The 23547-nt window shown below is 42.2% G+C and overlaps 5 protein-coding genes across 7 annotated transcripts; 2 read left to right on the forward strand and 3 right to left on the reverse strand.

The window, feature by feature from the left end:
* Positions 1 to 560: 560 nt before the first annotated feature.
* On the reverse strand, positions 561 to 5649 carry rhoua (ras homolog family member Ua). Its single transcript, XM_037095466.1, has 4 exons — positions 4976 to 5649; positions 4454 to 4512; positions 3004 to 3192; positions 561 to 2777 (listed from the first exon to the last, which is right to left on the reverse strand). The coding sequence occupies exons 1-4, from the start codon at positions 5277 to 5279 to the stop codon at positions 2493 to 2495; spliced, it is 837 nt and encodes a 278-aa protein (XP_036951361.1). The 5' UTR covers positions 5280 to 5649; the 3' UTR covers positions 561 to 2492.
* A 1482-nt stretch (positions 5650 to 7131) lies between these two features.
* Positions 7132 to 10297, forward strand: pdcd2 (programmed cell death 2). 2 transcript variants are annotated; one of them, XM_037096805.1, is made up of 8 exons: positions 7132 to 7467; positions 8119 to 8227; positions 8381 to 8437; positions 8629 to 8817; positions 8941 to 9075; positions 9194 to 9294; positions 9378 to 9491; positions 9710 to 10297. In XM_037096805.1, the coding sequence occupies exons 1-8, from the start codon at positions 7270 to 7272 to the stop codon at positions 9887 to 9889; spliced, it is 1083 nt and encodes a 360-aa protein (XP_036952700.1). In that variant the 5' UTR covers positions 7132 to 7269; the 3' UTR covers positions 9890 to 10297. The 2 variants fall into 2 exon arrangements, with proteins under 2 accessions (XP_036952700.1, XP_036952699.1); XM_037096804.1 differs by having other exon boundaries at positions 7133 to 7467; positions 8941 to 9102.
* Positions 10298 to 11159: 862 nt separating this feature from the next.
* On the reverse strand, positions 11160 to 16358 carry LOC119017904 (TATA box binding protein). 2 transcript variants are annotated; one of them, XM_037095063.1, is made up of 9 exons: positions 16218 to 16358; positions 15471 to 15717; positions 14724 to 14886; positions 14366 to 14546; positions 14065 to 14152; positions 13753 to 13844; positions 13380 to 13547; positions 12863 to 12957; positions 11160 to 12613 (listed from the first exon to the last, which is right to left on the reverse strand). In XM_037095063.1, exons 2-9 carry the CDS (start codon positions 15519 to 15521, stop codon positions 12534 to 12536), a joined length of 918 nt encoding a protein of 305 aa, XP_036950958.1. In that variant the 5' UTR covers positions 15522 to 15717; positions 16218 to 16358; the 3' UTR covers positions 11160 to 12533. The 2 variants fall into 2 exon arrangements, with proteins under 2 accessions (XP_036950958.1, XP_036950959.1); XM_037095064.1 differs by having other exon boundaries at positions 12534 to 12613; positions 16230 to 16348.
* On the forward strand, positions 16336 to 18276 carry psmc3 (proteasome 26S subunit, ATPase 3). The gene is made up of 2 exons (XM_037095062.1): positions 16336 to 17324; positions 17812 to 18276. The coding sequence occupies exons 1-2, from the start codon at positions 16380 to 16382 to the stop codon at positions 18148 to 18150; spliced, it is 1284 nt and encodes a 427-aa protein (XP_036950957.1). The 5' UTR covers positions 16336 to 16379; the 3' UTR covers positions 18151 to 18276.
* Positions 18277 to 20073: 1797 nt separating this feature from the next.
* On the reverse strand, positions 20074 to 22467 carry psmb1 (proteasome 20S subunit beta 1). Its single transcript, XM_037095065.1, has 6 exons — positions 22274 to 22467; positions 21821 to 21928; positions 21472 to 21553; positions 21066 to 21195; positions 20791 to 20897; positions 20074 to 20696 (listed from the first exon to the last, which is right to left on the reverse strand). The coding sequence occupies exons 1-6, from the start codon at positions 22372 to 22374 to the stop codon at positions 20511 to 20513; spliced, it is 714 nt and encodes a 237-aa protein (XP_036950960.1). The 5' UTR covers positions 22375 to 22467; the 3' UTR covers positions 20074 to 20510.
* Between the last annotated feature and the right edge of the window lie 1080 nt (positions 22468 to 23547).

Genomic DNA, 23547 nt, shown 5'->3' on the forward strand with positions numbered 1-23547 from the left:
ACAAGAAAGATGTAACGTTCTCCTGCTCTTAAGGAAGACAACCGATCGGGAAAAAAAGGCGTCACGTTCTGCCAAATTAACGGGGCTTTGACTCGAGCCGTCCCTCCAGAGAACAGTGAGGACTTCACATTTTCTGTTAGGAATCTCATCAGAAAATAACCAGCGAGAAACAAAAGCAGAATCTATTATTTGCCAAACGAAATGTTGAGTCAGTGAACACTATAAAGGTGTCAGCCCTGAACCTTCATCTATAACTTCTAGTGGTCATATAAATGGTTTAACTTGGCTCTGACAGGGGTTTAGGTCATAGTTTAGACTGGCGTGGGGCTGAGGAATGCAAGAGTGAAAATCACTTCATGTGCTCATGTCTGATCAATATGAATAATTACATCGTATATGCAGTAAATAACGGCAGACTGCACGGCGGTCGCACCCTTTCTCTTCTCTGCTACAGAGACTCACATAGAAAAGATGATCTCAGATGCTCTGCAGCAAAGTACTTGTAAATGACTGGGTCTGTTCTTGTTTTAGTGGCAGTTAAGTGTTTGACAGCCACACAGTTTGCGTGATAGTTCCTCTTTTTATTTCTGCTTTACAAACATGCAAAACTTAATCTACTGGAGAGAAAACAGGCCTCAGAGGCAGAATGATGAACACGATGAGCTGTTACCGATGTAATGAAGCAGAAGATCATATTTTGGGTAAAAGGAACAAAGAACATAATGAAACAAACTGTGATGATGGGTCATAACTACTGAGAATAGATTTCACTAAATATGTACACAAGTCAAACTTCACAGTCTTAGATACACAGTTGCACTGAAAGCTCATGGACTAACTCAGCTTTGTTTTTGTTTTTCACTTTGTTCTGAGTTATTTTTCTCAGGAACCAACCAAAACAAATGAAATTTTTTTAAATCTAAACACATGCAGAGCACTCACATGTAAGGCTGTTGAAGCGCCCGGGAAGATAAATCAAGCACACGTCAAGCAGTACAAATTTCTGAAACCAATGTAGTATTTGCGTGTCTCGAACCAGTAAGAAGTCACTTAGTGTCTAAACTGAGCAAAGTTTTTGGCTTGTGGTCGTGATGAAGAGGAGAAAAACACTGAAATTACTAAATGTGCTCCTGCCAGATTAAGGTCAAGTGCCAGACTGCAATCCACCGCCACAGTACAAAGATTTTTGTTGAACCAAATCATGTTGAATACAGCGCAGACTGCAGAATCCTTCAGTGCTGATGTGGAATAGAAGACGATGATGAACAGCCGACCGCTACCGATGGAAACTTTACTCCTACATGAGTGTTGTGTCTTCTTGAGTAATGACACAACTTGTATATTCAGATAGTTGCTCCTTTGTTCACAATCTTTTGCTCGTACTGAGCTACGTGGCAGGTATCATGTTCCAATCACGTTTTGGAAATATTGCTAAAGCGAAGGAAATCAGGAAGTGTTTTTTCTGACAAAGGCAAGAATGGTTTCGTACCTGTATGGTGGAAAAAAATACCAAACAGTATATGATAAGAGCCTAAAGAACGAGCCTCCACTTTGGGCCAAACAGTCGCCAGGACATGAAGAACACCACAATAATAAAACAAGCCAGACCTTCCATAAATAGTTCAGACGAAGGCTAAAATTAAAGCTGACTATGATCCAGGCTTCAGATTAGATTTATATGCTGCACCGCAATTATGAGCTGCTTAATAAAGTGTTCTTTTTCTGTAGAACGACAGTGATCCCGGTTATGAAACTGAGGCTCTGCGGGATGGATATAAATTCATAGTTAAATAATATCCAGTGATTTAATATCTAATCATGAGTGCTGGAAACCACACAGACGTTAGAAGCTAGAAGTTAGGAAATCACTGTGTTTTTGGCAGTAACAAGCAAAGACTGTAGAGAGTCAAGCTCCTCTTGAGTCCATCTAACAAGGCCACATAAAGGGTTGTTTTTTTTGTTTGTCTTTTTAAATCAGAACATCAGACTTAACCCTATTCCAATGTATGTGTTGAACACAGACAGAGGAACCAAAGCTTCTGTTCATGTGTAAATCTGGACCAGTCCAGTCCTAAAAACATTGTCACATCCACCGTGACATGAGGAGGGTCTTGTGTTAGTCCCACGAAAGTTTCAACTCCAATAAGAGGCAGGAGGGCTCATACTGGAGGGAGGCCATGAGTCAAGCAAAAAAAAAAAAAAAAGGGACACGGCAGAGCCAAGGCTGGGTTCAGTAGTAAATCTCATTCACAATAAGACTAAAACTCCTCTGGGAACAAAGACAAAAGAGTTTAACATTTTAGATCCATGACAGTCTTACTTTGGTTCCCAGCAACAGTCCAGTCGAGGTCCTGCTCAACATCAGGCTCCATTAGATAGAGAGAAACCCAAACCCAAAGCGAGTCCAGGCAGGACCCAAACCCAGCTGAATCCAGACCAGGAGAAGGTCAACAGAGAATAAGAATCGGACCCAAACTGATTGCAGGTCTGCTCTACGCCACGCAGCAGTACCTTTTCCACCACGACTTGGACAGACTCTTCATCTTGTCCGGCGTCTGCCTCTGCTTCTTCCGGTGCTTCTGTTTCCCTCTCGGGTGCTTGTGGGAGCTGCAGCTCTGCAGGCTGGCCAGTATGGCCGTGTCAAACACTTCTTTCAAATTCTTCTGGGTCAGTGAAGAGCACTCCATGTAGGCCACAGCACCGATCTCCATCGCACAGTCCCGGGCGTCTGCTGGGTCCACCGGTCGCTCCCGGTACTTAGCCAGGTCAATGAGAACCTAAAGGGACGAGGCGACATGTGTGTTGATATGCTTTTGTAGATCTTCTATCTGAAATTCTTGATTCATTGTCAAGAAGACTGAAAACCAAAAACAGTCCCTTTGATTTCATGCAACTCTACTGAGGCTTCCAGTCAACACAAGATGACACAAATGTCTAACAATTACAAACACTGACACGGGACACGGAGGGTTTCATGCATGATCGTGAGTATATTTCCTCCACCTTGACGTCTCCTCGGAGGTCACACTGCGTCCCGACGAGGACGAGCGGAGCGAAGGGGGCGTGTCTCCGGATCTCTGGAACCCACTTCTCGGGAACGTTCTGGAAGGAGGCGGGGCTGACGACGCTGAAGCACAGCAGGAACACATCTGCACTCGTGTAACACAGAGGCCGCAGCTTGTCAAACTCATCCTGCGGAGGTCAGGAGAGATCACGCCACAGATATCGTAGAGAGTTATCAGTGTTCACGCATGAAGCAACAATTTACCAGCCAGCACAATCATGTTTTTAGGAGTATTTGGACAAAAAAAACAGATGACTTGCGTCATGACGGTTCTGTCACACCTAGTAAGATTACTGGTGTTACTGAGTGATTTGTTTGTCATGATAGAAAATTAACTAGGAGGATATTTCCATTTCCTCCTCCCTAACTTCCTGTCTCTCCCCTTGATCTCCCACTCTATCCTTCCTCTGCCTGTGATCCTCCCATTCAATCTGTCCTCATATCTGAAAACACACTGATACAGAGAAACAGCTACCTCGCAACAGTAGGGACTCAACTTCTGAGTGTAGGCATGCGATGATCTGAACATTTCAAGTCACGATTAATTGATTGTTCATGATATTACCTATGAAATCAACAAAAAATGCTTAAAAATAAAACTGAAACAAACTTTACATTTACTAAGTGCTCAGCAGACCGAGTGGTGGATGGTGGTCACAGATGGGAGTGCAGATTAGACGTTGTTGGTCTAACCTTCCTCCTGCACCTCACCTGCAAGTCGTTCTTTAGTTTCTAATTATTACAGATTTTTTTGTAGGGGATTCAGCTGGCAAGCTGAGCGTTCAGCCAAACTGAGAAGCTTTGAGTTTTGGAATGACGCTCTAGACACAATTAAAAATCAATGAGGAATTTTATACAGGACTGTACGTTAACAAGGATATTCATGAATTACGACTGTCCCGCTAAGACAAAGTCATCATGATCAGTATATCCTGAGGGTTTTATCAGGATTCAAGATCAAATCTTATAGTGTCTGAACCCTAAGATATATTTCATTCTGATTCAGTTAAATTCTGTTTATATCTTGTGTGTTTAAACAGTCATGCTCTGTGTCTACCCAGTTAAATCTCAATGTTTCTTGCATTCATTCCAGACAAACAGCTGCAGAAGAAAGAAAGAAAGAAAGAATGAATGAAAGAAAGAAAGAAAGAAAAAAGAAAGAAAGACGGAAGGAAGGATGAAAGAAAGAAAGAAAGAAAGAAAGAATATTGTTCCCTCATCATCACTTCCTTCTCTCTGAGGCATTGTTTCAAACACAAATACAACAGGAAACGCTGCTGCCTGATGTCTGTGTGTGTGTGTGTGTGTGTGTGTGTGTGTGTGTGTGTGTGTGTGTGTGTGTGTGTGTGTGTGTGTGTGTGTGCGTTTGTGTGTGTTGAGATCACTGACCTGTCCAGCTGTGTCACAGAGTTGTAGTTTGACTGGCTGCCCGTCCACTGATACCACCGCTACACACACACACACACACACACACACACACACACACACACACCATAAATAACATGGCCAATTCTTTTCTTTTGGCAGTGTGATGACACCTGATGGGAAATATTTACCTTCTTTAAAGTTCACACAGTCAAGACACAGGATACTAATCTGTTATGTTTGATAACTGAATATTTGATTACACCATTAAAAAAGTCAAACATCACACATTTACTTGTCACAACTTCAAAGTGGTTGCTGGTTGAAATCCACTATAATGTCATAAATAACTACATATAATTATAAATAGTACAATTTATCAGAAAACTAAGGTCATACACAGCTGTGCTGTCTTTAAGGACCCCAGGGTCACTTAGACAGATCTATGTTAGAGTTCACAACAAACTGTCCAAGTGTCTGTGATCGCACCTGATCATCAATACATGTGTAATTTGATTGATTACATAACTGAGGTCCATCTCTTACCTGAGAAGTTGTCAAACGCGGTCGGGACGTACTCTGTGGGGTACCCGTTGGTGGTGTAGCTGACCACCAGGCTGGTCTTCCCCACGGCTCCGTCCCCCACCAGCACACACTTCACCCGCCTCTCCGCTGCCCCGGCTCCCGCTGACCCTGCCCCGGCCCCGGCCCCGGCCCGCCGCGTCCTGCCGGAGCTCCTGTCCCTGCTCCGGACCCTCCTCGGCGGTACAGGCGGAGCTGGGGACACCGGTGCCGGCTTGTAGCCTCCATCACCCCGCTGTGGCATCTGGCACGGAGAGGAGGGTGACATGGAGCTGGCGGAGACCCGGGCAGGACACTCAGTCCCGGTTTGGTCCAGTTTTCACATCGTCCATTCTTCCGTTATCTGCCGGGCTAACGTTCCAGAGCGGGTTGTCAACTGACTTCTGTGCTGTCGCCACTTCTTCTTAGTTTCCATAGTTAGATTACCAGAAGTTTGGACTTCTGCCGACCGGCTCACAGCTCGGAACCGAACCTGTGTCCATTTTAAGAGCCACGGTTCATTTAAAATACGAGTCAAAGTCCGATTAAAAGAGCGGGGATTCCTTTAACGTTAGCCGTTTTTTGGAGACTGTGTCCGGCCAGTCATCATCGAATGGACAAACAGCCCCGTCCCAAACTCCCCTTCAGATGACATCACAGCGTGTGTGTGTGTGTGTGTGTGTGTGTGTGTGTGTGTGTGTGAGAGAGAGAGAGAGAGAGAGAGAGAGAGAGAGAGAGAGAGAGAGAGATCAAGTCTGTAATAATAACAGTAATAATATTTTTTTGTCTTTTCACCATTTTTTTTCTCCTAATTTAAAGTATTTAAGCATCATAATGAACTCTTGCTGTGCTGCAGAGATGCTCTGACCTACAACTGTTGTTCTCCAGATGTAACAAAAAAACATGGTTGTCTTGCAGTGTTGGGCAAGTTGCTTTTAAAATGCAATACATAACATTTTCATTGTTACCTTCATTTTAAGGTAATATATTACATTACAGTATTACTGACTCCGTAGAGTAATACATTACTTATCAGACTACTTTTCTTAAAAAAAAAGCCTAAATATTTTATATAGAATATTCAAATAGCCTAGATCTTTTTTTTAAATAAAGGAACCGCCTTGGACACAGGGTTGAACAGGCAACGTTTATTAAAATATTAGATAAGAATAAACATTTTTAAATGAAGGCTTAGTCATACGAAACACAATAGACCTATACCTTCTATAATGTAACATGTAATGACGTGACTGGATAAAAATCTATTTTCCTATACCTATACACTGTTGGTTGGTACATACCCCAACAACTGTCACATCATCTGATTTTAAAGGTGCACTAAGCTGTTTTGGGAAGAAATTTTAATCTGAAGAGAAAGATCTTCACTGACTGATTTTTTTGTTTTCATTAATGCCTAAACAAACTTAACAAACGAACTATCTTTCCACGACTGAATAAACTGAATAAACAAACTGACCTCAAAGGACAACACATATGTGGCGGACCCTGCCACCTTTCCAGCTTTAAACAGTGTTCTAAGGACCTCCTTTCTTCTGAGAAAAGCTCATTCTTCGGTTATGGAAATAATAAAGATTTTTTGTATTGTTGTTGTTGTTGTTGTTGTTGTTATTATTATTATTATTATTATTATTATTATTATTGTTGTTGTTGTTGTTGTTGTTGTTGTTGTTGTTGTTGTTGTTGTTATCATTATTTGAGTTTGTATTATTACCTCATTAATATTGTGAATACTGAAATTCTGAGTTTGAATTTCTTCTCCAAAACTATGCACTGCCCACTGAAGTGAAGTATAAAGTGTCATACCATTGAAATACTGCATAAAAAGAAAAATAAATAATAAAAACTTAACTCATTTGTTGACTTCAAATTGCAGTCTGTGTCTATGTTTTTCCCCCAATGACTACTGATGGCACATGTGCGCCATCTAGTGGACACAGTGAAAAATACACGGCATTCAAAAATATGTGCATATTTTATGGTTCTTGGATTTTCAGGCAAGCGATTAAACATCATGTTTGCCCCCATCGCATATGATCTAAATTAGTGTTTAAGTATAAATATTACCTTCATATTTCTACACTGAAGAGCTACGAGTGATACGGAAACAAACACCGGTCATCAGTGTTTCCACACGGACCCTTTTCTAAACCGCACCTGGTTTCATGTGTTGCTTGTGATGGAGAGACTTCTCACTTCTTCTGCTTGACAGTCTCCCACACCGCCTGGACGACTGACGGACAGACAAGCTGCTCTCCAACATGTCCGGCGACACGAGCAGGTCCTCGGCGGAGGTAGTTCTGGGCTTCCTGGAGGAGGCGGAGCCGTGGCGGCTCTTGTCCCCGCAGTTCCCCAGTAAAGTCGGGGGGAAACCGGCGTGGCTCAGCCAGAGAGGCCTGCCCGAGCTGCCCGAGCTGGCGTGTGAGATCTGCCGCCTGCCAATGGCCTTCCTCCTGCAGGTCAGTGTCCCGGAGCAGGCAGGGAGAGTCTTCAGAGACCCTCCAGCATAAACATCACTGGTGCTCAGGAAGCCCAGTTTTTTACAATATTAATGAGGTAATAAACCAAAGACAGAAATATTTATTTTGTCCTTAACTGAATAAACAAGCTGTTCTCAAGTTTGAAGCTAGGAAGGGGCAGGGTCCTGCCAATTTATTTAGTTTGTTTAGGCAGAAAGCAAACCTCTGATTACAATTTCTTCCCCAAAACTACAGAGCGCACCTTTAACCTGACTTAAACAAGGTTGCCAGTGAGGAAACACTGGAGCTGCTTCATAGATGATTAATAATAAATAATTAAAAACAGTAAATGACAGCTGCTAGAGCTCATCCCTGTATGTAGATATCTCGGGAGTAAATGTGCTGATAAAGTAGGTAGTGGAATAGATTTAATACTGCCAAGTCTTCAGTCTGTCTGCCAAGTACTTGATTTGTAGCCGAGCCCACCTGAGCCTCATCCTTTATAGATGTGAGGTTTTCATTATAACATTAACATAAGGTGTGTCTCAGTGTGACAGCCTGGCTTTACATTCTGCTTGGCTGAACTGCTTTATTCCTGTTATTACTTACTATTTATTACTGTTCACTCAACTTCTTTTATCCTCCTTTCAGGTCTATGCACCTATTTCTGGCCAGGACAGAAGTTTCCACCGAACACTCTTTGTGTTCTGCTGCAAAACCCGCGAGTGCTACACATGCAACGACAGCCGTTGTGTGAAAGGTCACCATTATTGTTGCTTTAGTGTTTTTTGTCACAGGAGAGAATATCGGACACCTCTCTTAAAATCTTCCTTCCAGTCTTTGCTTTATTTTATCTCCCCCTTTTCTCCACATCCCCTCTGACAGATTGTGTTTTCTCTTCCTGTCCTTCCAGTTTTTAGAAGTCAGATCCCTCGGAGGAATGAGTTCTACCCCTTCAGCCCTCCATCAGGTTTGTGTATTTTGCCAGGATGTCGGTCAAATATAACCATTCATCACCTCATACTATTAAGTGCCGCACAAGTAAAGCAGAATTTAGTTGAAAGTCATCATTTATCAGTTTGTCTAGATGTTAAAGAACTGATATAAGTATTGAGACGATACAGTTGTAAAGATTTACTAACTTGTGATGTTTTTTCTCAGAGGATGAACCCCCCAGTGAGTCTGATTCGGACCAGAGCGTGTTGTCCGTCTCTGGAGTTAAACTATGTTGGGTGTGCGGTTGCCCCGGCAGCAAAGCCTGCTCCCGCTGTCACTCTGTAAGCTACTGTGGAAAACACCACCAGACCCTCCACTGGAAACACGCTCACAAGAAGGAATGTTGCAGCCAAGGTGTGTGTCATGCGTTGATTTTTTTTTTGTCACCGCTAGAGTTTAGAAGCAGCAGAGATTCTGTCAGTTCCTGCCACCAGGAAAGCGTAATGTCTGCGTTCTGTCTTTTGTCCCTCTGTGTAGAAGCGTCAGCTGTCACAAAATCTCCCTTCCTCCTCCCCGAGTCTGAGCTGCTCACTGAGCCTGAGGAAGAGGAGGAAGACAAGGAGGAAGAGACGGACACAAAGGAGGCTGAAGAGGAAGAAGAAGAGCAGGGGGGTGTGGATTGTCCCTCCTTAGCGGACAGTAAGATGTCCAACAACTGGTCGCGTGTATTCAAAGAAAAGAATTTATGAAATGTTTTCCTTCACATCCTGACTGTGTTTCCTCTTTTCAGCCCTGGCAGAGACGGACCTGGAAGAGATGGCTATGCATGAGACTGAAGACAACAAAGTATTCCAAAAGTTTAAAAAGAAGATCGCACCAGAACCACACCAGGTGAAACAAAAACAGGAAAATATGGAAAAGGGCTTATATGAATGCGATTTCTGTTTTGCTCATCATGTTTTTGTCATGTTCAGGTGGTGCGTTACAGTCGAGGGGGCTCTCCGTTGTGGGTTTCTTCTCAGCACATCCCATCTGATCAGGACATCCCACCATGCACCTGTGGTGCCAACAGGATCTTTGAGTTTCAGGTAGTCACTGGCTATAATCTGACCTTTTAAAGACAAACCTAGGTCTATATTATTTCTTCTCACTGCTGTTTGTTCCTTTTCCCCTTGTTTTTTTTTCACTCGCAACAGTCTTGAATGGCAACATGTTCTTGTGTGCCATGTGTATAAGTTGTGTATTCAGGTTGTTGATGGGGAAAGCAAGCCAAATTCATGTAATAATCATGTCTGTGTGTCTTAAGGTAATGCCCCAGCTGTTAAACAGTCTGTGTGTGGACTCGACGGGAGCCAGTATCGACTGGGGGACGCTGGCTGTCTACGCATGCTCTGACAGCTGTAACCATGGCGACAAGTACTGCCCCGAGTTCATTTGGAAGCAGGACTTCGGCTCAGAACAACACGCACAGATTAAACCCACATAGTGTGTATGTCTGCTGGAGACAGTTTAGGACAGTGATGAATGTGAAAAGACTCAGCGATGGGAAAACTGTTTTTTACTCCCACTGGATTAAATCACAGTTGTAGTGATGTCACTCCCCATTTAGTGGGCTGGACATCATCTGCTGCTCTTGTATGTGAGAGATCATCAGTGTGAAATTCAGTTTAAACTCCATCTGAGACCATCGAAGTGGAAGAAGAGTTTTTAAATCTGTAACATCCTCCCACCTCCACACCTTTTTTTTATGATCCTCAAAATTCTGTATGCTAAGAAGAATGCATCTGTTGTGGGTTTGTACATCATCAATGCTGTGTACTACAGTAAGTCTAACAGATAATATGACTTGTGCCTTATCATCACACAATAAAGTTTTTTAACAAAACAGAAAAAATGTTCTTCTGATTTCCTGCAGATTTTTGTGGCCAATGTATAACACAACACAGCTATGTGTAAATTCTTATAAAGACCATGTTAAACTGTGCAGGTTCTAAAATGATGAAATCTTATGTTATCTTGATTGGTGTGAATTAAGTTCATGGTGACATACATCACAGAAAAATCAGATGTGTGCTATATGGACAGGATACCTTCCCATGTGAACTACCAGGTTTTCAATGATTTAGCAAAACATTAAAGAAACATTCTGTAGTTATGTTACTTTAAAATAACAGCTTCAAAATCATGATAGTTCATGATTTGTAATGGGGTGAATGGTGCCTGTCACAGAGGATGTTTTCTGTTTTCCTTCCTCCAGCTGCTCTGCCTCAACTCTCAGTGATCTACAGAGTTTACTGATGGACAGATTGTTGCTACAGTAACCGCTACATTTAGCTGCTGCTATCTACTTAACTCATCGTAAATTACTTATAATATTGTTACAGGAACCTGTGATTTTCAGAAACTGTGGGAGCGCCACATCACACCAGTTACCAATTTTCTACATAATGTTACTTTAAGAGTTTGTTACTTTTCATACAGCAAAAGAAGTGGTGTTAACATGTTTATAGTGAATGAGATTGTATAGAATCAAAACCGTCTTCGGCCTTTCTTAAATCTATATACAGTGCATCCAGTATATCAGTTAACACAGTGTTGGGACTCCGCTCCTCAAAAGTGAAGCAGATAAGGGCATTTTTTATTTTCGGGTCCTTTTTAAACTCTTGCTTTGTCATCAAACAAAAATTGTGTACTCACGCTGGTTTTACTGGACAACAACATGTTGTTGTATTCAAAGAAACAACTTCAACAAAAGAGCCGGTTTGTACATTTTTATTAATGCACATTGCAGCACATAAACAATTTCAGAAGAATTGCATTTTGGCGTGGCAGGGCTTCCTGGTCGCCTTCTGCTGAGCCCAGATTCACAGCCAAAAGTATTCAGTACTTCATATTAGTTTCTATCACTCATGTCTTCTGTACTTGATACAGATGTCAGCCGGCAGACAAACACAGATGAAAGTTTCCTCTGATGCACAAGCACACCAAGAAGTGCCCAAAATTTAAACTTGTTTTTGGCGTGGCCAAACAAACCGTGTGGACAACCAGGACAGGACAGTGTCCCTACACTCAAAAATAATTCTTCAAAAGAAAACGTTTAAATATAGTTTTAAATGGCCTAAAAGTTGATAGCAAAACTTTAAAACATAACATAAACATGGCAACATGGTGCAGAGTTTATCTACCATCATGTTGTCATTTAGTGCTAGTGGATGTGACTTTAAGATGCAGCAACAGAATCAACCAATACTGTCATTTCTTCACATTGTGGTTCTTGTTGATTTATAAGTACGTGTAGTAAGTAAGTGTATCAGAAACCCAAACCAAGTGACACAAACTTTGAATAACTAACCAACCAACAACTAGATGACAACTTCAGCAGCAGGACATGGATCAATTTAATCTAACAGTCAATTCAAAATTTAAGAGGATCCAACTTTAATTACTGCTAAACAGACTGAACTGTAATACATCTGTCTCACGTCAAAAGCTCGGAAATCCACAACTAGCATTTTTCAAATTAAGGCTAAACTGAACCAAGATCCAATAAATCTGAATGTTGAAGGTAAAAATGCTCAATAGCAGACCGATTTGGTCTGGCAGAAACAGTCTTTCAAACACTGTCCACAGGAATGTGGGGCTGACAAACTTGAACTTGTCTTGATACAACTTGGGGATCAAGCAGATGATTAATAAAAATGCAATGTACAAAAATATTTAAAACACTTTAAAATAAAAACACCGAAACAGCCTGAAGTCAGACTGCTTCTTTTCTAGTCCGCGATATTTTACATTTCTTTACAGTCTTATGTACAAAAGGGATGTTCAGGGATGTGTCTACATGAAAAAAAATAAATGGGCAAAAACAGAAATATTCCCGACAAACAGAGATGTCTGGGTGTAAAATATTTCCTCACAGAACGTGGCAACAAAAAACTGTTAAAATCCTATTTTTCTTTAAAAAAAACAAAAACAAAACTGGAACACTGAAGAGAGGGGGAAAAAGACAATTCCCATCCCTGCACAAAAGCCCTTATAACAGTCCATTTGTAGAAGTCAACATAGATGACGCTTCATGTGATTACAAAAAAAAAAAAAACAGTAAAAAGAGATTGAAAGACCTGCAGGCTCTACGTTGTCTTGCGGAAGCCTTTCAGGATGGGGTAGATGTTTTCAAATGCTTCGTAGATCTCTGCTCTCACCTTGGCACCTTAAAAACAAAACAGATTTCATTTACAACAATGAGTTCAAGTGGATAGAGCACATAACAATAAAAGTGTATTGATTTCCAGGTTCTCAGGTTGGATGTGTGAAGGGTTTGACCGGCACATCAGCATGGCCGATAAGAAACAAGAAATTACAACCATGAAAAGCTCAATCAAATTAACCAACATCCACTTCTTCTCCTATATGTATGGGATTAGGACAGAGTGAAGTGAAGTCGTTTTACGGGTTTTACCTGTGAGCACAACTTTCCCAGAAACAAAGATGAGCAGGACAATTCTGGGTTTGATCATTCGGTAAATCAGTCCTGGAAACAGCTCTGGTTCATAGCTGTAACAGACAAGCCGCATCTTATTAGACATCTGAAGTATTAGTTCAAACATTAAAATGAGTCAAGCCACCTGCACCAGTCAAGTTGAAAATAATCTATATTTGAGCGTATTTGATTTGCTGAGGATAAACAGATCCATAGTTTAATTGTAGCACTTAATTAGAGCCACTTAAGACTGCCGTCAGCTCCAGCTGTTGACAGTTAACAAATGTACCGATTGCCATTTTCTTTGCCAATTCTGGTTTCTTAAAAGTCTGACCTGACCTGTTCTGTCTAAGAATTATATAACTGACTATAATTAACTATTAAAAATAACACAATGCAAGCAATTTTTATGGCCTGTTGCTGAAATGTCGATGGGAATTTTTTGAAAACGGTGGAAACGAATGACAACGCAAGACATGGAACAAACACAAGTTACCTGCTAAACTGTTGATGTGTGAGGACTAATCCCTCCAGCCGAATAGGGAACTTCACATCGCAGCTTCCCACCATGTTCTGAATCTTGAAGTCCAGAAACTTGGCAGGAAAACCGAGCTTCTGCACCACGCGAGCGTATTTTCTTGCGGCTAACCTTGACTGCTCCTCACTAGAGAGAAGGAAAGTCAATGAGAGGCAAATTAAAGAAAAAGCAGAAGAAAATTGAGAAGAGCCAAGGGGATGAGGTAATAGACATAAAAGTTGAGAACATTTTATTGAAAGTCAGGGCATAGCTGCATCCCTCCTACACCAACGAAACTGCCTTCATTTGCTGAACTCCAGCACATGAAAGGTCAATAAAACTATATCCTGACCTCTTGGCTCCAGTGCAGACCATCTTTCCTGAGCTGAAGATGAGAGCAGTGGTCCTAGGTTCTCGTATTCTCATGATGACCGCAGCAAAACGCTACAAGAAATAGAAGGAACAGTAATATTATGGCAGCCAACAGTGCTTCCCCAAATTTCCACAATGGAGATGGCAAGTGTAAAGGTAGCATAACCCATAGAGTCGCAACAGTGACATCTTGGAAAATGCACTAGGTTGAAATAAACCACAATTTTTCTTGCATCACATTCTTGAGCTGTAGAGCAACAAAGAGTGGATCAATAACGTAGGGCAGTCTCACCTTTGGGTTGTATTCTGCATTCCTGGCTCTCAGAGCAATGGTCTTCAAGTCCAGTTTGCAGCCCAGATTAACAGTAGACACTATGTTTCTAATAATAAGGAAAGCAGAGAAGCAAATAGAAGTTAACTGAGAAAGAAACATTCGGGAAAACTATTCAGCCAGTAGCTCAAAACTTAGTTTAATCTAGGTCCAATGTGTAGGATTTAGTGTGTGTATTACCAGAACAATTTCCAGAGATGACTACATGTTGTATAAATTGTAAAGAAACTTTAACCATCTTCAAACTGAATATGACACCTACTGTAGCTGTGGTACTATTCCAGAGCTCTCTGAGGCTGGTGTGGCCGGTGTGATGGGGGTCATGGGGGTCAGTGGGGTGTTGTTGTAGAGTGGGGTATTCCCTGGCAGTGCTGTGGTGGTTGGGCCTGCCACAGTCTGTGAATGGAAAAGCTGAGGCGTCTGCCCTGACGCTCCAGGAAGGCCTGCAGAACAAAATGATGATAACAATTTACTATTGTCAAGACATGGATGATAATATTGAGTTCATTTTCTCTGAATAAAAATGGAAGACACCAGTACTGGAGAGATGTGATTATGATCTCACCGCATAATGCTGAGAAAATGACAGAGAGGAAGATAAAAAGCAGCGTATGTTTTACCTGAGTTAGCCTGCTGTGCCTGTTGTTGCTGTGCCTGCTGTTGTTGCCTTTGCTGTTCCTCCAGTATAGACAAACTGTTGGTGTTCTGGACAGGCTGGGGTGTCAGGCCTGAGCCATACGGCATCATGGGACTGAATATTGGCATGCCTGGGGTCATGGCACCCTGAACAAGGACAGCGCCATAAAAATCAAGTTTCAGTTTGAGCAGAAAAGTCATATTAGGCGCAAATGAAACTGACAAATGGTAATGCAACATTGACAAAATGATTTCCACTCTGCCTCACAACTTTACATAAATGAAAATCTAACCACCAATGGGCTAGTGGTTGATTTTGAAGGTTCAAAATGCTGCCATGCTACTGCCTAGCTCCCTTTAATAATGATCCTGAATGTGGCATGACACGACACAACTGTTGGATCTCTAGTGACTCTCTAAACCCACTTCACCGGGCTATAGGAGCATCACACTTCCTCCACTACTGGCTGTAAATATTGTCAATTAATATAAATGACAAACAAGCCACCACAATGCTGAAGCTGCAGGATGGGAGCTTAAGTGGAGCACAATCAAGTTGCTACATAGAAACCTCCACATGTGTGTGTATTCCAGGCAGCTAAAGTGAGCTACGAGTGGGATGTGATAAACCTGACCGTGTTGAGAGTGTGTTGGGATCTTGTGCTGTTGACAAAGCATATTAATTTTCAAATAATACGCCTTAGCCATAAAATAACTTAAATCTTTGTTACCTGAGGGGAGGCCAGTCCCTGGAAGGCAGGTATACTGTTGTTTTGGTCCATCTTGTTAGCTCCTCACGTTAGCTTACTGCCACTCAGGAGCAGGAAGTAACACAGACTGGAGCACTTTACACAGCAGGTGCCACAAAGCTGTCCGTCTAGGGTCAATAATGCAGCAGAAAACACCAACAACCACAGAGGACTGGAATTTGAAGAAACACTCCCTTCTGGATTCTTCTCTCTGGCAGATATGTCCTACCTGAAGAGGTGGGTAAAACCAAGGTTAACACAGAGAAACATGTTATCACTCGTCACTTGTCATCATCAAAGCTGACTTGGGGATTTGCAAATGACATGAAGCTGAATCAGTGCAGCTGCAACGGTGGCGCCAACACATTAACCGCATTTAGCTTTAACGTGAATTAACCCCAATTTAGCTTGTTCGCTCATTCGGTCCCAATGCCTTACATGCCCAATAATAAGTTTAGTGCAAGATACGGGTGACAAATTCATCGACGCCCAAGTAAGCTTCCAGTTGGATGTCTCCACAGACTCCAAAATGTGACATATCAACAGACTGGCTAACTGAAGTTAGCCGCAGAGCTAATGTTAGCAACACTATGCTAACCAACATGTAGCCATAACCTAACGTCACAGGCGTTGCAGCCACAGTGAAAGCACTGACTTGGTGTGCTAAAACGGGTTGCAAACGACTTAAACATTTACCAGTGCACCATAATTAACTGCCTGGGGTCTTACCTTCACACTCACACAGTTAAAGTCAGCACACGAACAGAATAACTCAAGTCCGTTTCATCCCCGGTCTTGTGCTGCTTCGGCGCTCACGAGCAGCGTCAGTTACTTCCGGAAATAGCTCTTTTACTTCCGCCGTGTCACAGTTCACCCGCAGACAGAGCAAAGATGGCGTCGCTGAGTGACAAATCAGTTTGGGACGAAGTGGAGGATGGAATCGGCGAAGAAGTCTTAAAAATGTCCACAGAGGAGATAGTTCAGCGAACTCGTCTCCTCGACAGCGAGATAAAGATTATGAAGAGCGAGGTGCTGAGGGTGACTCACGAGCTGCAGGCTATGAAGGATAAAATCAAGGAAAACACGGAGAAGATAAAGGTGAACAAAACCCTGCCGTACCTTGTGTCTAACGTGATCGAGCTGCTGGATGTGGACCCCAACGACCAGGAGGAGGACGGGGCTAACGTGGATCTGGACTCCCAGAGAAAAGGAAAGTGCGCAGTCATTAAGACGTCCACTCGACAGACCTACTTCCTGCCCGTTATCGGGCTGGTGGACGCCGAGAAGCTGAAGCCCGGAGACCTGGTGGGTGTCAACAAGGACTCGTACCTGATCCTGGAGACCTTACCCACCGAGTACGACTCCAGAGTCAAGGCCATGGAGGTGGACGAGCGCCCCACCGAGCAGTACAGCGACATTGGAGGGCTTGACAAGCAGATCCAGGAGCTGGTGGAGGCCATCGTCCTGCCCATGAACCACAAGGAGAAGTTTGAGAACCTGGGCATTCAGCCACCCAAAGGGGTCCTGATGTACGGACCACCCGGCACAGGGAAGACCCTCCTGGCCAGGGCCTGCGCTGCTCAGACCAAGGCCACCTTCCTGAAGCTGGCCGGTCCACAGCTGGTCCAAATGTTCATTGGTGATGGAGCCAAGCTGGTGAGAGACGCCTTCGCCCTGGCCAAAGAGAAAGCCCCATCCATCATCTTCATCGATGAGCTGGATGCCATTGGAACCAAGCGATTCGACAGTGAAAAGGCAGGAGACAGAGAGGTGCAGAGGACCATGCTGGAGCTGCTCAACCAGCTGGACGGATTCCAGCCCAACATGCAGGTCAAGGTAAAGATACAAAACACCTTTTAACATCCTCAGTCATCGCTCTGCAGTGTACATTCAGACAACATGTGAAATACAACTTGAAAGCTGTGTGAAGGTTTGGGGTAATAAAGACCCACAACATATTAAATCTCATCATACATTACGTCATCTCTGTCCCATTTAAAAAGATTAAACAATATTTCTGTATTGTAACGACTCTGTAAACTCAGACAAAATATCTGAAGTTGTGTAAAAGAACAGCAGCTGTTGTGTGTTTGGCACTAGTGACATTTTGCATCTGACTTTGGTCGACATATATTGTTCCTACACCTGTGCAAAATACCAAATGATCTATCCAGATTTACAGACCCTTGTTAATAACGTGACATTACATAAGAGAAATTTGTTCTGGATGTTCAAGGAGTTAAGCACCAGCTTTCCTGCCTTTAACTCACTGCTCTACAACATGATGATTGCAGTATAACTACATACATTAAATGTTTTTCAGGTGATTGCTGCCACCAACAGAGTGGACATCCTGGACCCCGCGCTGCTCCGTTCAGGCCGTCTTGACAGAAAGATCGAGTTCCCCATGCCCAACGAAGAGGCCAGAGCTCGCATCATGCAGATTCACTCCCGCAAGATGAACGTCAGTCCTGACGTCAACTACGAGGAGCTGGCTCGCTGCACCGACGACTTCAACGGCGCCCAGTGCAAAGCTGTGTGCGTGGAGGCCGGTATGATCGCACTGCGCCGCGGGGCCACAGAGCTGAACCATGAAGATTACATGGAGGGAATCCTGGAGGTCCAAGCCAAGAAGAAGGCCAACCTTCAGTACTATGCCTGAGGACACTGTCGGCGTGTGTCTTTGTGTGTGAGAGGGTCTTTGATTATTAAAACAGACGTTGAGTAAACACTTGTAACTGTTGCTGATTACTTTGGGTTAATAAAAATACATATAATCTCAAAACTATGTGTTGTTGTGTTTCCTCCAAATAAACACAGATGGTAGAGTCTACACCAAAAAAAAATCTACCTGGTTTCAGGTGTTGTATAATAATTTCATAGCTGCTGTGGATTCTGTTACTTTAAAAATATAAATAATGAAATGTAATATTTACTCTAGGTATATAAGTAATATAAGTATTTACATGTAGCTTAGTTGGAAAACCTTTTTTAAGTGAAGTCATTAACCAAACATACTGTAGTTACTTCTTGGTGAAATGTCAACAGTTGCAGCCTTGTTCATTTGATCTCACTGGATTCTGGGTTGTTAAAGAACTGAGCAGCCTTGATATTCGATGAATCATTTCAGTCATTTTTCGAGGAGAGAATGTCGGGATTTGCTGGTTTTCTCTGTGAAATGTGATTGTAAATGAAGATTCTTTGGGCTTTGGACTGCTTGGTTGTAAAAGAAAGCAATTTGAAGATGTTACCTTGGGCTCTGCACTCTAAAGTAAATGGTTAATCAGTTAATCATGAATATTGATAATGAAATAATCATTAGTTTCAGCCCTACTTAAAACAATACTGATATCCCCGATGAAAGTGGGTTGTTGTTCCCTCTAAGTTATAGACCTTAGTTGTAGTCCTTCGACCCACAAAAGCAATCCATCATCTATAACTGCTTATCCCCACTGGCATCAGGTGAAAGCTGGTGTGCACCCTGGTCAGATCACTAGAACATCACAGGGTGACAGATAGAGACAAATATGACTTTGAATTGCTATTGCTCACATTCTCAACACATAAATAATGTGAAGAAAATGGAATGAGGTGTAAGCACCAGCAGAAAGTGTTCTTCTTATGTCCCTCCTTCATATGTGTTCAACATATAACGCTGTACAAACATCATCATTGTTTGTAGCCCACTTTGAATGATGTTGTTGTTTGGTCTGCTGCTACAATAAATGCAGTTAGAATTGCCCTGCACTGGTCACATCACATCAGGACTGACTAAAGGAGGTCCACAGTCGGCTACTCCTCTCAGCTTGTGTGGCACCATCCTGTGGCATTCAGAGGACGATACAGTGATAGACTACACTGTTGTGTTGTTTTCACTAATCAGATTACTTGGCTAACTGACAAATCCTAGTTGGTGCAATAACCCCATCTGTAGGAAAAGGAAGATGTCTGCCTGATAGATATTGTATGCAAAGCCCAAACTCGCACATCTTGTAATTTCCCATGAATAGTGTTTTATTTTGTTAGCTTATGTATACCATGTGGGCAAGTAGCCATATTTTGCAGTAAACTCAATTGATTGGCTTTTTTTTTTTTTTTTTGCTGGCATTTTACTTTTTGATTTTGTATATATTGTAGTTTGTTATGATATTGTATTGCACATATTTTCACATTTTTAACACAGCAGTTTGAGCTTCTTTTTCTACGTAGATGTATTTAACCAAACAAGATTTCTCCCTTTGCTGTAGTTCAACTTCTTCGAGTTGAAGTTATTAGTGGCAAAGCCTTCAAAAGTACCTTCCCCAGCGCTGTTCATTGAAAAAAAAATAATAATAATTTACCTATCAACTGCATTTTAATTTACTGCCCCAGTACTGGTGACTGCACCATAAGGCCACCCTGTTCTAAATTTCAAAATAATCTATAAACATACTCATTTTCTTTTCTTTCTTTCTTTCTTTTTTTTTTTTACTGCTGTGGAACTATGTTATTCTCATGGCTGTTTGGCACACTAGGACAAAATTGACTGCAAAAGAGTAAGATGTGTCTGTGTGTGAGCTACTGCAATCAAAACAAAGAAGCACACTTCAGTTCTTTACATTTATTAAGAATGTAAAAATAACAGAGTACATATCCTTGTAAAGCATAATCAAAAAACCAAACAGAGTCTGGGCAAGGGTGAGTGAAGAACTTAATTCTCAGAACAGGAGTGTCGATCTCGAGTGAGGTTGCCAACAGACAGGAACATAGATGTAATAATGTCAAAAGTTGAAGGGAATAAGTGTGGAAAGCAAGAGAATAGCATCAATTTGGAATTAATTTGAACTGATATATATAATAAAAAATAAAAAAAAAGGGAAAATGTGCTCCACAGTTAAAGCCCGACTTTAGAAGCTACTAGCAGCAACTTCTGGATCAACACTCCTATTTTAAGAAACTTCATGTTATGAGGCCAAACCAACAGGGTGAATATGGAAAGAAGAGACCAAAGAGGAAAGCAGAAAAAGGGGAACATTTCCCTCCTCAGTCCTTTCTCAGTGGTACGGTCTGCTCTTTGATGCCTTCCTTGGTGATGACACAGACCCGAAGGGCATCTCCAGTGTAGACATCTCTCTCTGCAGCCGAGATGAAGACGTCTTTCACCAGCTGAACCGCCTTGTCCTGAGTCAGAGGAACATGCTGCACACCCTCCATGTTCTTGAAACCAATCTGTGGAAGGAGAGACAGATTTTGAGCACACCTTGTCCATAGAGAAAGTTGGATCATGGCAGAAAGCTGGACAGTATGCAGCGTTGATATTCACCTGGTTGTCTAGCAGTGGTTGTAGCATGGCACTTGCTGATCCGCCGGCCTTGTATGTGTCTCTCTGGTAGGAGCCCACTGGGTCAAAACTGTACACTGCTCCTTTGCCTGCATCACCACCATGAAACAAACAGTTATTACAAGAGCACAGTCAACGCTTTGTACAATTTACAGCTTGGACAAAAATACACTTGTGTGACACAAAATAGCTACAGCTAAAATACTAATTTTTTCATTAGTCACAGAATTATTCAGTGCATTCGACATAGTGCTTACCCTCTTCATCCAGTCCTCCGATGATGTTGTAGACATAGTAGGGGAAAAACCTTCTGCCATACAGGATGGTGGACAACATGGCTGCGATGGCTCCGCTGGTCATCATCTTATTGTTCGAATGTTTGTACATCTGAGAGAGGGGAAGGAATGTTTATTCTTTGAGAATTAAGTAACCTGAAAATCAGTGAACAATAGAGAGAGGCAAACAGACGGATTGCAAAAAAAAAAAAAAAAAAGTCATCATTTAAGACAACAAGACGCAGGAGAAAAGCAGCCATGTCAGCTCTGTCTTGGATACCACAATGATCAACAGACTCTCTGGTGGGCAAGCAGTGGCCGGACAGATAGCACGGTCAGCAGAGTTAGATCCTATGAGACCATTAAGAGAGTAAAACCAAAAGCCCACCTTTAGTCTAGCATCAATGATTTTAGTCAGAGTCAGGCAGTCGCCATGGAAACCGCTGCAGCCAATGACGGTCGTGTCTGTCCTGTGAGGAAAAGAGGCACGGAGATCAGTGACAGGCAGAGGAGCATATTCTTCACTTGGCCTGGATAAATGTGACAATGACAGATAACCACTGACGGTGCTTTGCTGGGGGACAGAGGCGCTCAAAATATGACATAATATTATTGTACACATAACTACGAATGGAGCAGCTTTATGTTTTAGGTTTAAAATGGGTTGTTATGATGTCTTAATACTGTCAATCTGCTGCCCTGATTGCCCAGTCCAGACAGTGACTGTGCACACTTACAGCTTGTAGCATTTTGGAGAGTCCCGGCTGTGGATTGAATAGCCTTCACTCAGTCTGGTATCTGAGGCTACGATGGCAAAGTCTTCCCCGGCAACCGCTAGTACGGTTCTGGAAGAAACACATGAAAGTTCATTTATCATACACAACACCTCAACAGAGAGGGAAATGGACGGTTGTCCCAGACACTTGCTGGCGGAAGCTAAGCTACTGAAACTGAAACTGTGGCATTAACTAATATTTCCTATTTAAAATTGTGGCGTGTAACGTCTGCTTGATTGACACACTGAGATAAAGGGAGGCTGCTCCATGCCCTCCACATATAAAGTCTACACTGTTCACATACTTCTCATTAACTTCATCTTTGTTTGGTACCAGCTAGCATGTCGCTTGCTAATCTGGTTAGCTTGCTAGCTAGCAGGATAGTTGGCCAGCCGTTATCAAAATCAAACTCACCCTCCGTTGAATGCGTAGGGTGAGAACCGCTGCTCTACTGGACCGGTATAATGATAGTCCTTCATCTTCCCGGGGTCTCCAAAAGCGTGAGAGGAAAGCATTTTATCACAGAAAGCCAACGGTGTTCAAGATCTCCTCCAGTAAACTCGCTGTATCACTGCAATATGGCAGCCTTCTTCTTTAGGGGTCATAACACCGGTACGTTCAGCAGCGCGCTGTGTGAGAGCGCCCCCACAGGCTGCTTGGTGCAGAGCAGGAGCCATCAGACTGGGAGAGCTGATCACTCTGCTGTGAAGATATCCTGATCAGGGTTGCACGGATTGTTTTCTGAAGTCACAAGTCAGACCTGGGTCATTATGTCTTAACTATTTATGTAAAAAAAAAAAAAAAAAGAGAGAACAATATAAGATATATCAAAAGCAGATACCAACTAATTACTTACTTCAGATGTGCAGTTTGCTAGACTGCACAATGTTAGACCAAATAGATCCATTCAACAAGTGTGGATATTTTGTTTGTAATGTTAATTCAACAACCGAATGGATCAAAACGTCAAGAGTAAGTTCACCCAGTTCATCCAAACTCATGTGCTGATGGGTTGTTGGGACGGTTAACATAAACACAGGACCAAGCAGCAGATCAACCTTAATATATATTAATATATAGTTAATAAGAATTATTAAATAAATTCTGCTATGAAATTATAAAAGATGATGATTAATTTACCTGTTACATGCGGAAAAATAGGTATTGTAATGTAATAGTCAAGTCAAATGTATTTCGACTGCACATTTAAAACAACAGCCTGCTTAACAAACAAGGCAAAAGTGAAGAAGTCAACAGAACAGAAAATAAAAGATCAGAGCTCAAGATAAAATCTCTGAGCAACATAAAACTTAGTAGAACAGCTATTATGAGAATCCAATTAGTTGTAGCAATTTAAGTAAAAGCCACATAAAACAAGTTGTTATTGAGCTATGCTTTCAACAATTCAATAGAATAGAATGTCCTAAACATGGGAAACAGCATATCTAGTGGAACCTGGAGTCATCTTTATTAAATTTTGTGCTGCCATCCTGCCCTGGTTGTCATACGGTAATGAGGACCATGTTATCTTGCCAAAAAAATATACGTATAATAGTTTTTTTTGTTTATTTTCCTGCTGTTAGGAGGAGGAGGAGAAGGTTAAGGGTGAACTTATCCTTCAATGATACTAAAATCACCAGCAGGTGGCATAAGGCAGCCGTTGTTGCAATGGTGGCTGGATGGCTGTG

Source organism: Acanthopagrus latus, chromosome 4 (assembly GCF_904848185.1).
Source record: "Acanthopagrus latus isolate v.2019 chromosome 4, fAcaLat1.1, whole genome shotgun sequence".
Taxonomy (NCBI): Eukaryota; Metazoa; Chordata; class Actinopteri; order Spariformes; family Sparidae; genus Acanthopagrus; species Acanthopagrus latus.